Genomic DNA, 14842 nt, shown 5'->3' on the forward strand with positions numbered 1-14842 from the left:
AGACCCCCCCTCCCCTAATAACCTGAGCTCTCTACCCCTTCCCCCTCTAAAGAAAGCCCATAATCTACACCCTATTCTCTCTGCGTTGCCTTCACAAACTAGGCACCTTTCTGGACTTGTCACATAGGCGCCCTCTTATAAACCCAAGCCCCATCACCATTATTAGACATGCTCAAGTAGGATTACCGTATGTCCGGGTTTCCCCAGACATGCTCTCTTTTCGACGCTGCGTCCGGCCGGGCTCTCTTTTTTTTTTTTGTCCGGGTTTTGCCGTTTGAAGAGCTTGGCGTTGGTGAATTCGGACTAAAGAGCTGCGCCGCTACAACCTGCTACCGGCGGCTGACCCGGAAGGCCTCCCTCTGACGCCGTTTTAGGCAGCCTTCCCTCACGCAAACCGCGTCAGAGGGAAGCCTTCCGGGTCATCCGCTGGCGGTGCGTAAGAGCCGCTATTGGCGGCGTCTTTTAGCAAACGAACTGCTTGTGCCGAGGGGAAGGGACGGGAGGATACGAGAGACGAAGGGAGGGCAGGAGAGATGCTGCGCGGCTGGAGGGATGGAAAGGGAGGGGGGGGTGGCTGGCGTAGGGTTACCGTAGGTCTTTACTGGACGTGTCCTCTTGTCAGCGCTCCGACCCGGCATCTGGACAGTTTCTTCTTTTGCCCGGGTTTGGTCATTTGCAGGGTGCAGCGTCGGTGGGCGACAACCTGCTGAAAATGTAAAATCACCTTCCTTTACGCAAAGCGCATTAGAGGGAGGTCTTTCGGGTCAGCCGCCAGCAGCGTGTTTTAGAAAAACCAACTGCATGGGGTGGGGCGGGATAAGAGATGCAGTATAGAGAATGACACGGGGGGGGGGGGACACATTTTTCTCCGTCCCCGCAGGAACTCAATTTTCCCGTCCTGTCCCCGTGAGTTTTGTCGTTGTCGCTGTCCCATCGCTGTAAGCTCTGCCTTAACTGCACAAGCCTTGAACACTCATGATTTTAAAGTGTTTCAGGCTTATGCAGATGAGGACGGAGCTCGAATGGGGCAGGGACAGGAAAAGAACTCGTGGAGACTGGACGGGAAAATGAGTTCCCGCGGGGACGGGGGAAAAACGTGTCCCATTGTCATTCTCTAATGCAGTGCAAGCTGTGGGAGGAAGGGAGGACAAGAGAGATGCTTCAGGGGCTGGAGGGGTGGGAAGGAAATAGAGATGATGCATGGGAAGTGAGGGTAAGAGAAATGCTGTACGGACTGAGGGTGGTAAGAGAAAGTGAGAAAACAGTTGGATATATGTGCAAGGAGAAAGGAAGAAAAAAGGAAAGCCGTTGGACATGGTGATGGTGAAGAGGAGGGAGGGAGAAATATTGGATGTTATGGAAAGAGAATGGTGGGACAGATGGAAAGGGATGCAAGAGGGAGGAATTGTGGCCATGGTGATGGCGGGAAGGGAGGGAGAGATGAAAATGGTGGGAATGGTAGCACCATGTGGGAGAGGAGAGGTTTGGCAGGGAAATAAATGAGCAGAGGATGGAGATTATAGTAGGTGAAAATATGGTAATGGGGAGTAGACTGAAGATGGAAATTTGATAGATAGCTGAAAAGCAAAGAGAAGGGAAAAAAGATAAAATTTGAATGGACTTAGGTAGAAAAGAGGAAAGAAATTAATGGAAAATTGAATATGTCAGAGGCAGTTGTAGTGAGGGAATATGATAAGACAGGAGAGAGAAGAAAAGACTGATAGCAACTGTTTGAAGAGGAATTTGTAGAATACAGGTCAGCAAAAAATAAAAACAAGCCGAATTGATGGCAAAATAAATCTCCAGACAACGAAGTTAATAAAATGAATTTATTGACTGAAATATATTAGCTTTGGAAAATGTATATAGCAGAAGTCTTTGTATTGTGTAAGAAAATGCATTTCTGTTTTTATTTCTCCAGTGTTTAAATACTTGCTGACCCTTGCTGTAGCTGGTGGGGACCCCCAAGCACTGCCAGCTGAGGACCTCCTTCAAAGGTTGCCAGAACTCCATTCTACCAAGCATAGCAATCACTGGCAGAATCCTTGAGCCACTGAGAAACCAGCATCTGTGGCTTAGGGACATTGCTGCTGTCTACCAAGCTTGGTAAAAGGGAGTTTTGGTCAACTTCAGGAAAGTCTTCAGCTGACATAGATTGAGGGTTCTCATCAACTGGAGTATTTATATCGGGGGTGCCCACACTTTTTTAGGCTTGTGAGATGCTTTTAAAATGACCAAGTCAAAATGATCTACCAACAATAAGATTTTTTAAAAAACACAAAGCACACTGAAAGGCAGAGAAAATGTTAATTATCATTCATATTCCGGTTTTTTTTCAAAGAGGTCAAGGCAGATGACTCTATGCAATGCCACCTCAGTAACAACCATACAAAAATAGACAAATATACCCCCTCCCTTTTTATTAATCTGCGATAGCAGTTTTTAGTGCAGGGAGCTGCGCTGAATGCCCCACGCTGCTCTCGACGCTCATAGGCTCCCTGCGCTAAAAAACGCTATTGCAGTTTAGTAAAAGGGAGCCATAGTGCAAAATATAGACAGCAGATATAAATTCTCAAAATGGACACATTTTGATCACTAAATTGAAAATAAAATCATTTTTCCTACCTTTATTGTCTGGTAATTTCATAAGTCTCTGGTTGCACTTTCTTCTGACTGTGCATCCAATATTTCTTCCCTTCTTTCAGCCTCCTGTATGCTTCCTCTCCTCCAGACCTCATTCTCTCCCCGAATTTTTTTTCTCCCTGCCCCTTCTTTCTTTCTGTCTGCCTGCCTGCCTCCCTTTCTTTCTTTCTTTTTCTCTCTCTCTCCATGCCCCCTTTCTTTCTGTCTCCCTGTTCCCCCTTTCTTTGTCTCCCTGCCCCCCCTTCTTTCTGCCTCCCTGCCTGCCCCCTTCCTTTCTTTCTTTCTCCCTGCCCTCCCCTAAGCCACTAGGTTTGCCGCTGCCGCCATCGGGGAACAGGCCCCCAAGCCACCGCCGCCCCAAGCTCTCCCTGCAGAAGCGTGGTGCTGACCAGCATTCCGCTCCCAGGCAGCGATTGGCTGGCCCAGAACTTCCTCTCCGACGTCAGAATTGATGTCAGGGAGAGGAATGCTGGTTGGTCTGATGCTTCTGCAAGGAGAGCTTGGGGCGGCGGTGGGGGATTTTGGGGGAGAGGAAGGCTTATAGGCCCGGTAGATCGGGACGGCAACACGAGTCTATCACGGATGGACTCCGCGATTGATTCGCTTTGCCTTCCCGATCTACTGGTCGATCGCGTTCGATGTATTGGGCACCCCTGATTTATATTTTATATTTACATTAGAGACTCTGGCCCTAATGTAAATCTATTTGCAGCATTTGCAAAGTATGTATTCTAACTGATTAATAAAGTATCTTTGCTTATTTGTAAATGGGTCTCTACAGATTCTCTATTTTTAAAGTGGTGGTTTTTTTTTTTAAGACTTAACAAATTTACCCCCTCCTTTACTAATGCGTAGCGCGGGTTTTAGCACTAGTAATGGCGGTAACTGCTCTGACACTCAATGAGGGGGTTACTGTTGATTAGCAAGGGGACCACACACATTATTGCCTCCTAAGTATCCATAGTATATAAAGTTTACTTTATGTTCTAGCAACTGGTTTATTAACTTTGTAATTAAAATATGATTTTTATAAATGTATGCCTTCTAAATAGACAAAGTATATTCTGAGAGAAGGAGTGGCAGATTCTCCTTTCAAAATCTATTTGTAGCATTTTGGGGCCTGTTTTTTTGTTAGTGCTTGGCTTTATTGCTTGATGTAAATTATTTAGTCAAGAAAGTCTATTTAGATGGGAAATACGTATCAACAGAAATTATGAAAGGTTGGTCAATGTTGAGACCTCCTTGTAATTTTACCAATCTTGGGAGTGGTCGCGTTGTGGAAAACCAACTCTAACTGAGGGATTACAACTCTGAAGAAACCCAAGCAGGGTGAAACATGTCGGTGACAGGATCCCTTAGAGTGGACCACCTAAGCTAAGCTAAGTATTAGCTTTATATTTATAAAAAGTTTTATCTATGCACTGATGCACTTTTTGAAAATCATCAATATAAAAAAAAAAAAAAAAAATTGTTTGATTGACCCAGTGAGGAATTAATATATAAATCCAACCACTATGATATGCATTTGAGTGGCTGGTGGCATTTCTGAGGGTCTGTTAATAGTTGGGAAAATTACAAGGAGGTCTCAACATTGACCAACCTTTCATAATTTCTGGCTTTATTGCTTAGCATACACCAAGAACCTGTTTTACAAAGCCACACTAGCAGCTGCGGTGCGGTAATGGCCCAAAACCCATAGAGATTTAAAGGGCTTTGGGGCCGTTGCCATGTGGCAGCCGCTAGCGCAGCTTTGTAAAACAGGCAGTAAGGAACTCGTTTTCAAAATAGAAAAAAATTCCCCAAAGTGCATGGCTTTTATGGGAAGATGTTCAAATAAAGATTTTCAGAACTCAGATATGAAATTGCTAGGGGATATGTTGGCATATTTGGTCAGGCCGGTGTGGACATTTCTCAGTGATAAAAAGGGCCGGATTCTCTAAACTTACCGTACCTTTAGCAATGGCCACTAAACTGGTTCCAGTTGGTTTAGTGTGCTAATATTTTACCCTCCGATTATCAGATCGGCTCACTTAGAATTTCAGATCAGCAATGGAATCAAATTTTAAATGAAACTTGAAAAACATGGGGCTCCTTTTACTAAGCTGCACTAACGGTTTTAGCGCGCGCTAGACGCTAACACCTCCATAGAGCTGGCGTTAGTTTTTCCACGTAATGCGGGGGTTAGCACGCGCTAATCTTCAGCGTGTGCTAAAAGCGCTACTGCAGCTTAGTAAAAGGAGCCCTTGGTGTTTTTCGAGCGTCCTCGCAGCCTCTGACTCTATATAAATGTAGTACAATGAGGTCATCACTATTAAAAAATGGTAGTAAAATGGACTCTTTAATATATTAAACAAGTATAATTCTCCATTATAGCTGGTTGACTGATCTCATGTAAATTTGCAACCCCCCATGAACCTCATTTGCATGTGTGGCTTTTTGAGAATGGCTCGCCTTTTTTGAATCATTATATTTACGACCGCTACAGCAGCCTATCGGATTTTACCAGTGATATTAGAGAATACAGCTTATGCAGATTACAATAAAAACACACATAATGTATATAATTCACTTATAGAACTCTAACACAACATATCAAAATGATCACTCATAAATACCAGAATATGATAAATATTCATACTTTTATATTGTCTTAAATAATGGAACAAAATAAAACTGGCTGGGGCCCAAATTAGTTTTAATACAGATGCGTTTCAGCCATGACTACATCACAAAAAGGTGCCATAACTGACCACTGGAGGGATTAAGGCATGAATCGCATCCCTCTTAATCCTCCAGTATGTTTTTCTCTAGGACTTTTTTTTTTTTTAATGGTACATAAAGATATATGTCCTGAGCATAAAACATCTGGAAAATAGCAATTTTTTAAACAAAAAATAGATACTTTTCTGGTTCAAACATTGTTATGTTCGGGAAGAGATTTGTAGATGTTTTGAGTGTCATATCAAAAATGTCCCCCCTATGCCATATAGTAACTGCTTAGCAATGGTGAGAAATGAGTGGAAACTAGACCGAAAAAGAGAAAGAGAGAAGAAGTGATAAAATGCTGGATTACAGAGGATGAGAGATAGAAAGAGTGAGAGTGGATGGGCTTTGCAGTTAGTGCATGGTAAATTACAGTGTGTGCCAACAATGACATGTGTAGTCCTTATTTGCTAGCTTAACCCCCTGCAGTAGTACTGTGAGAATACCACTTGGGGTCAGAGGCAGCTTTTTGTACCTTGATAAAAGGAGCCCTTAGTGTATGTGTATGTGAAAGAGGTATAAGCTGCTAGCTCCTAAGTTTTTGAGTTGGCTCCTAGATTTCTATCAGGATGAAATTGGTCCAGAGGAATACTACTAAAATGGTTGGTGGTCTGCATCATAAGGTATAAGGGTAAAGACTCAACGATCTCAATATGTATACTTTGAAAGAAAGGTGGTAGAGGGGAGATACGGTAGAGACATTTAAATACCTTTGTGGCATAAATACACATGAAGCGGGCTCTTTCAGTTAAAAAGGAAACCCCAGAGTGAGAGGGCGTGGAATGAAGTTAAGAAGTGATAAACTCAGAAAGGGTGGTAGATGTGTGGAATAGTCTCTCGGTAGAGGTGATGGAGACAAAGACTGTCTGAATTCAAGAAGCGTGGGACAGGCACATGGGATCTCTTAGGGGAGAGGAGGAGATAGTGGATGCTGTGAATGCGCAAACTGGATGGGCCATTTAGTCTTTATCTGCCATCATGTTCCTATGTTCCTAAACATGCACAAATAAGTCAGAAAATGGTTATGAAATCAGCTCTGGGTGTAAAGGCTTTGTAACATTTTAGTAATACTCCTAGTATTCCAGTATTTGAGGTAATATAACTAAGTACAGTATCTTTTATTTCAGGGCTCCCAAAGATACAATCTGATGAGGAGACCCTGGATAGGATGGCTATAGAAGAGCTTCGAGCTATAACACAGAGATGTGTAAGTAATATCACTTCCTTAAGAATATAAGCTAATGTTAGCTGAGTATTTTCAAGACTGCAAGCTTGGATGGTTCAGGAACCTTTTGTCATTTTGAGGGCTGGGCCGGCCGGGTACCTCCCTTAACATGCAGTCTTCTTGATGACAGCTGCTTTCTCTTCTTCCCTGAACATGGCTTCTCCATGGCACACAAGTGTCAACATTCGGGTTAAGGTATATTCTCTTATATTTTCCCTTATAATATAACACCTGTTTACAGTTTCATGATCCTCAGAAACACCACTCTGGGTTCAATAATTTCACAGAGCTTTATGTGTTAAATCGTCATAGGATCCAGATTTTTCTTTAATTTCATATAAAGTATTTTGTAATATCGATAAATATATTTTGTTAGTATTTTTAAACTTTAAATATTATTAAATACAAGTCTATAATTTAATAGTCTTAGCTATTACTTAGCTTTTCATTGTGGTCTGAATACAGGGACAGCTAATTCACCGACATGTTTCACACAAATGCTTTCTCAAGGTGAAGTCCCTCATAGACAAGTCACTATCCTTATAGACCACTTTCTCCCAGTTGACAGGTGTCAACTGCATACTTATGTGCCATATTAAACTGCATAGCATTACAGCTTCAGCCATGGAGGTCGGCTATCTGTGTCGATTCCTTTATCTGTGATTCAGAGGGTGACTTTGAAGGTCATTTTCCCTTCATGTGCCAGAGCTTAGATTGGGCAGTTTTTGAGGCTGTACCACTGTAAACATGGAGATGGACCTACATAGTACAAACCTCAGATATCCAATATACTAAGAAAAACTTTCTACAGCATTAGACAACTCTGACTGATTAGACCCTTCTTCCACAGTCATCACTTTGCAATACTGACGCAAATGTTAGTACTGTCTCAACTGGACTTTATGCAGGTATAAATGCCACCCTCATCCGCAAACTACAACTGATCCAAAACACAGCAATATGCCTAATCTTCAGACTGAACACCACACAAAAAATGGCCAAAACTGAATAAATAGAATGTGCAATCCTAAGAAGTAAAAATAAAAAGTAAAACAGAGCTCTGTGTTTTAAAAAATATTTACTGATGTAAAATAGTCATATAAAACCCAACGTGCTTTGCTGAACTTTCTAACAGTTTCTCTTAGGTAAATTAACTGTGGTGTAACATTTGATGCACCTCAGTACCATGTAGCAGCAGTTTCAGTTTTCACATGCACAACTGTTGGATGTAATCTGAAAATTATTCCTTTGTGTTTTATGTGCTAACTTCTGATGCAGTCAATTTGGCGAAACATGTATGGGCTGATTCTGGAAGCGGTGCTTGCTGCGTGTCAATCATGGACAGGGACCACTTCACGAATTGCGGTGAGCAGGGACCTTAGTGCTGGAAATATAGGCTAGGGTTTAACAGGCTTACATTTCCAGCACCTAGGGTTCTGTCAGAATCGCGGACAGCAGTGCATAGTGACACCAAAGTCTGGAACCACCCCTAAATACGCCCGCTTCCGGGATTCAGCGTCACTATTTCAATTGTTAGTGCAAGCTCTGGTCTTGAGTCAACTTGACTACTGTAACATCTTGCTGGAGCCCCAAAAAATCCGCAGAGACTGCACATTATTCAGAATGCAGTGGTTCGCTTGATTTATAATCTGAAGAAGTATGATCATATCACACCTTACTATCGTCAATTACATTGGCTACCGATTGAAGTGCAGATTAAGTTCAAGTTTGGTTATTTCTGTTTTAAGGTATTGTCAGGCTTACTTCCAGAATATCTCTTAGAATCATTTGCATTCAATAACTCCAAACATTCCAGGAAATCACTTGCACTATTTTCTTTTCTATCTGCCAAGGGCTGTAAATTTAAAAGATTTCAACAACGACTGCTGTCCTTTCAAGCAGCATTATGGGATAAGGATTCGACTTTCTACAATTTCGACGTGTCTTAAAAACGTATCTTTTCACTAAATACCTTGAAAATTAGGCATACCTTGCCTTTCTTCTCATTTTTTGTACTTATAATCTTTTGTGAACTGCATAGAACTTACCGGTATTTGCGGTATAGAAGTGAGTTTTATGTGATGTTATGTGCCACTGGCCACCAGGGACCTACTGTAGGCACTGGTCCCGGAGGCTGCATAGCAGCGGCTATTTTTAATTATTTTTTTAAATGAGGGTTTGCTTGGGTCTTAATGGCGTGACCAATTATCGCGTCACTTAAACCCAATTAAACCACTTATGTTAGGCACCAGTAGGCACAATCTAGGTGCCCACTAGTGCTTAACTTAAGGCAGTTTGTAAATCCAGGCTTTTTGAGTTCTTGTGTGACTGTTTTATATCAATAAATATCTTTTAAGACACAGATGTCTGTAGTTTAATTTTTAATGTTATTTCTCAGGAGTGCACTATGTTGATACTGTTTTTGCTAAATATTCCCCATTTACCATGCTTCTAGGCTGGCACAGTGGACAGTCACCTCTTCTGTGGCAAGCCCTTCTTTTGCAGTATTTTCTGATATTCTGTTGTTAGAATGACTGAGATTTGATTTTGATCTCACATTGACATATAAAGTTGGTGCTATGAATATATTTGGTTTCTTTTCTATGTGTAACATGTGACTGCGTTTTTTTGGGTTTGTTTTTTTTAGCAAGCCCTGCAAGAAGATGCTTTCAATGGAGAAGACTTTGATCTCTTTCAGTCAGCTGGCCAGCGGTGTTTAGAAGAAGGGCATATAGCTCAGGCCTTAGAGATCTTTCAGGATGAGAAAAACAAGGTGAGAGGAGGTGCTGTGCAGAGCCATGGTGAGACTAGTTCTGCCTCAGTAAAACAATGCACACTGTTCCACTGTTTCCAGTGCAAACAGCATATGAGTCCTGATAAATGGGAAATGTATTTTCACCCATGAGGTTTGCAGAATGCATCACATACATTTTCCAACTCCGTCTCCCTGCTCCACTGCACAGTGCCCTAGATCCTCAATTTTCTTTTTGCAAGCGAGTTGTGAAGGTATCTTTTTATCTGCTCTGCATCAGTTGTCTTATTTTGGGAGGTTTTTCGAGACTTTCCTGTGCTACAGAGGTTCTCAGTAATCCTGGAACTGCTCTGCCTGGGAGAGGATACAGACTCTGCTTTCACAGGCCTGCAGCTAGGAGGGCAACCCTTTCATAGGAACCTGCCTGGCTAGCCTGCTCTAACACTTGTATCAACTCGGGGTTTGGTCCCTGAATTTATTCAGGCGCTTGAATGCAGGCTGTCCCGTTCCAGTCCAGAGGACTTTGCGGGTGCTGGCTATATCTCCCCCCAAAGATATGTCTGGACCTGGTGGGGTTGAGGGTATTAGGCTTTTATAGCCTGTTTAAAAGGCAACCCGAAAAGACTCCATCAATGATTTTATAGTGAGAATACTAAAGGAAATTTAAAGACAACCCAGGAACATAAGACCTTTGAAATCAAAACGATAAAACATTTTGACAGGACCAGACAGGACTCAACAAAAGATCTTGGTTTCCTATCATGTTATAAATCATGAAGTTTTACTGCTTTGTCACCTTACCACCTACCCATATCTCTCTGTCTCTCTCTCACCCACTCAGCCCTCTTTGTATTTTACCTTACTCACCTCTTCCTCCTCCTGTGAGACTATCATTGAAATGCTTTGATGTTTCTTTTACATATACAGTACTGGCATTTGTCAACATTTGCTTACTTCTTTTTCTTTTTTTAATATCTTTATTCCTTTTTACATTATACAAACAAGTGTACAATAAATCAAGTCATACTATACATTCTTCACTTGAAACTTTACAATCATCTTATACCATAAATTACCTCCCCTCCCTCCCTTTCCAAATATTTTTGTAACTACTCATCCTAATGTCATAAAACCCACCCTATACATACTAAATGGGGATAAATTCATTTATTTATTATAGTAATCAATTAATGGTCCCCACACATCTTTAAATTTCTTATAATATCCTCTCTTAATCGCCAATGTTTTTTCCATTTCATACACATGACACACCGAACTTCACCAGAAACAGTAATTCAACCCCCTGTAGTCTTTCCAATTGTATGTTATTTGTTGGATGGCAACTCCTGTTAAAATCATTAACAGCTTATTATTATTCGAGGAGATTTGACTTTTGGCCCTCATAGACATCCCAAACAAAACTGTATCATATGACAGGGCCACATGATTCTCTAACATACAATTTATTTGTCCCCAGATCAATTTCCAAAAATTATTAATAAGAGGACAATAAAATAATAAATGATCTAGGGTTCCAGCCTCAAGATGACAATGCCAACATCTAGTAGACTTAGAGCAATCCAATTTTTGTAAACGAACAGGGGTCCAGAGTGCTCTATGCAACAGGAAAAACCATGTTTGCCTCATAGACGCAGACAATGTACATCTTATCCTCCAAGACCAAATACGTGGCCATTGAGATGCATTAATTTTATGCTTAATCTCAATGCTCCAAATATCTCTAAGTACAGTCCTTGGTTTTTATTTAAATAGCCAGATTATGTTTTATACCACTGCGCGGCCTGGTGACCCAGAAAATCTGCCTGGAAGCATAAGAATTCTAGAGTAAAATGAGTATTTAAAGACTTCCATTCAGGGAACCCTGCCTGAATGGCCTGCTTCAATTGCAACATTTGCTTACTTCTGATCTGAAGAAGGGTTACCTCTGAAAGCTAATGAAACAATGTACTGTTAGTCCAGTAAAAAAGATATTACTTGTATTCCTTTTGTTTTGTTTTATTTCTTATTATTGTTATACATGGAAACTAAACGTTTGGCAAAAATCTTAGCTAATCATTTGGCAAGGGTGCTTCCTTCCATATTACTAGATACTCAAGTAGGATTTATTAACTGTTCTGCTGTCATGAATGTTAGGTAAATCTTGGCTTCTTTGGAGCAATATGTCAGTAGGATAGTTCCTCACTAGTCATTAGTTTTGATGTGGAAAAAGCCTTTGATCATATTTGATGGGATTTTTTTTGTTTTAGGCTTTTAGAGTATTATAGTATTACTGGTTGGTTTTATTCGGCTATACAGGTCTTATATGCAGAGCCTAGGGCCAGAATATGGGTGAATGGTCAACTTTTTGAGTCTTTTCCAGTTCTTAGGGGTATCAGACAGAACAAAGACTAGAACACTACATCAACTGGAGGAGAAAAATAAAGCAATATAAACTAGCAGTAACCTAAGCAAAAATATCATGCTATGATAACCTGATTGCCCAATCTAAAAATTCCTCCAAATATCTATTTAGCATCTACGACTCACTGATCTCCACTAAAGATATAACAGAAGGTTCAGCATTACAACAACCAGATGCAGACAAGCTGGCATGTTACTTTCAAGAAAAAATCAGTACCTTGAGGTTATCATTCACACATTACCCAGAGGATAACGTAGATCTATACCCAGTCAAATACAACAAGAGTGAAGGGATTGCAGTTGACAGATACTAGTCAAAACGCAAGAGATCTTCAGCTGGCTGAAGTGAATATCCAAAAAACATTGTTACTTAGATTTATGCCCCCACTAACTTTCTGCTATGGTTGACAAGCCTAGTAAATGCATGCTTAGAAAACAGACTCTATCCCAAAACAATATCAGCTATAGTGTTGACACCCATACCCATACCCAAAGCCACAAACCCCAACTTGACTAAAGTGGAAAATTTCAGGCTGCTAGCAGGGATTCCATGGCTTGCCAAACTACTAGAATTCTATGTAAGTACACAGCTAGCTAAATTCATAGACAAAACAGATTGATTCCATAAATCCCAACATGGCTTCAGGCCAAGGCACAATACCGAATCCCTGTTATTTGAACTAACATCTAAAGCAGCGGTCTCAAACTCGCGGCCCGGGGGCCACATGCAGCCTGCCAGGTACTATTTTGAGGCCCTCGGTATGTTTATCATAATCACAAAAGTAAAATAAAAGTTTCTTGATCATATGTCTGTTTAGCTATAAATTACAATATTATTATTAAGACTTAGCCGAAAGGAAAGGTTTATAAACTATAAAGAGTTTTACCTCATGCAAAATTGTCATTTCTTTAAAAAGACATTGACTATTTTTTTCTGAGGCCCTCCAAGTACCTACAAATCCAAAATGTGGCCCTGCAAAGGGTTTGAGTTTGAGACCACTGATCTAAAGTAAGATATCAACTCAGCAAAGGCAAACAATCTATACTGCTACAATTTGACATCTCAAGTTAACAAAAATGGGGGTCTAGGATAACTTGTGCTTCCTTTATTATAATTTTTCTCTTGCACCTAGAGTGCTTTGAATTATAAATAATTAGATTTATTAGCACACTTGTTTTAGATCTATAAACAGTAACTTAATTTAAAGATAGAACTCATCCCCAAACTCTATAATGAGGTTGAAGTATCATAAATATGCATAATTCTCAGTAAAGAGACCTCTTATAACCTAGATGTTATTTCAAGTCTTCATTCTGAAAGCATATGATGTAATCATCTACTTCAAAACCTCCTTCCTATCTATAAATTTATTTATTTCTTTATAAATTTATTAAAATATTTATTGAAATATTTATTGATGAAATGATTAAAGAACCAACTAACTAACTGTGGGATATAATTTAAAATTGTTAAGCTTAATCAATATATATATATTATTCTAGGTATATACTTTAAACAAGAGCAACAACACTTATCTTCGTGGCTTTGCAGCCAAAGCCATGGTCCCCCAACATGAATATGGTGAAACCGCAAATAACATGGTGGGAGACCTGGCCTGTTCCTGAAGGAGAGGCAAAACATGGTGCTGGGATTCAGCAATTTTCTCTGTAAACGCTTGGAATCAGCGATTTCTCTATGTAAGCTGATGTAATTTGAGGGGAGGAGCAAGCAAGCTAAAAAATGCAAATAATCAAAACCGTGATTGCTGAAACCGCAAATATGGAGGGAGAAGTGTAGAACTGTCCACAGGTACGAGATTAAAGTTAGAAAATTCCTCCAAAATGACTTAAAATGTACCTAGCTATTGTATTATAAATCACATTTAGCTTATTCACTCAACCAAAAAGAAAAAGATATTTGTATTAAAAACTTACGTGTTGTCATTCTACAGTAGAGGACTGGGATGTACGCCTGTTAACATGGCATTTACCGTAGTTTGATTAGGCTCCTTAAATAAAGTGCGTGCAAAATCAAATTAAAGTGCATTAACTAGGGCTGCATTTCGATTAAATATTTGATATGCGATTTCCCCCACTACAGCTCCTTGTGACTCTGGGCAAGTCACTTAACCCTCACATTGTTCATATTCTTCCACATCCTTAGTAGAAGACCTCTTATTCAAAGATCAGTTATAGAGCAACCCCCATATTCTGAAGAAAAAGAAAATCTCAATCCTGCCCATGTTATATTACCTGGAAAAACTTCAGTTATCCTGAATTTGTGCTTGCTAGTCTTATAAGGGATTTTGGGGGGGATTCAACTCGTTTCTTTTTCAGGTGTGGCCGTGGAGGGGCATAATCGAAAGGAACGTCTAAGTCCGTTTTCGTCTAAGTTGCAAGTTGTCCAAAGTACAACTTTGGGAGTTACACTAGACTTAAACTTAACCTTCAACACACACATCACCTCACCAGTAAAAAAAAAATCTTTAAGATGAGACAACTGAGGACAATAAGACCAGTCCTAACCCAGGCCAGTTTCAGGACAGTAGCACAATCTGTCCTAATACCATACCTGGACTATTGTAACTCATTATATTGTGGCATTACAGAAAAAGAACACAAAAGACTACAACTATTACAAAACACTGCCACCAGACTAATTTTCAGAAAAAATATGTACAAAAGGGCAAGTTCGCTATAGGAACAACTGCATTGACTGCCACTGATAAAGCAAATCCAATTCAAGATAGCCTGCATGGTTCATAAAGTGATCTATGGAGAAAACTTGGATGGACTAACCTCTGATATTAAAGTCCCACACTCCTTCAATTCATGAGTATTGCAGTACTTCAGACTATCCTTCCCATCACCTCATTATGTTCTATGGCCACCTTAGCATTTAGCGCACGCTAAATCGGTAAAAGGACCCCATAATAAGCCAAATCATTTGTTCTAGACTGGCTAGCAGGATTCAAGGAAAGGAACTTAAGAGGTCTGAATAAATTTCACCTTATAAAATTACCACCATAAAGAATAAT

At 40.3% G+C, this 14842-nt stretch overlaps 2 protein-coding genes across 8 annotated transcripts in view; one reads left to right on the plus strand and one right to left on the minus strand.

The window, feature by feature from the left end:
* Positions 1–750, minus strand: part of RPAP2 (RNA polymerase II associated protein 2) — a 109597-nt gene extending 108847 nt beyond the window's left edge. For 2 of the 4 annotated variants that reach the window (XR_004536556.1, XM_033915470.1), the window contains exon 1: positions 590–750. Coding sequence is in view for 2 of the 4 variants with exons in the window: in XM_033915470.1 (XP_033771361.1) it covers positions 590–638 (49 nt within the window). In the remaining 2 variants the exon portion in view is untranslated. Of the gene's footprint in view, positions 1–186; positions 354–589 lie in introns of those variants that run through there. The other 2 variants (XM_033915471.1, XM_033915472.1) reach the window with 2 other exon arrangements.
* The window catches only part of GLMN (glomulin, FKBP associated protein), a 58750-nt gene continuing 44286 nt past the window's right edge, over positions 379–14842 (plus strand). For 2 of the 4 annotated variants that reach the window (XM_033915465.1, XM_033915469.1), the window contains exons 1-3: positions 379–432; positions 6534–6613; positions 9279–9404. In XM_033915465.1, coding sequence (XP_033771356.1) covers positions 6575–6613; positions 9279–9404 — 165 coding nt within the window. In that variant the 5' untranslated portion in view covers positions 379–432; positions 6534–6574. Of the gene's footprint in view, positions 433–644; positions 715–1539; positions 1757–6533; positions 6614–9278; positions 9405–14842 lie in introns of those variants that run through there. The other 2 variants (XM_033915467.1, XM_033915466.1) reach the window with 2 other exon arrangements.

Source organism: Geotrypetes seraphini, chromosome 12, assembly GCF_902459505.1.
Source record: "Geotrypetes seraphini chromosome 12, aGeoSer1.1, whole genome shotgun sequence".
Lineage (NCBI taxonomy): Eukaryota > Metazoa > Chordata > Amphibia > Gymnophiona > Dermophiidae > Geotrypetes > Geotrypetes seraphini.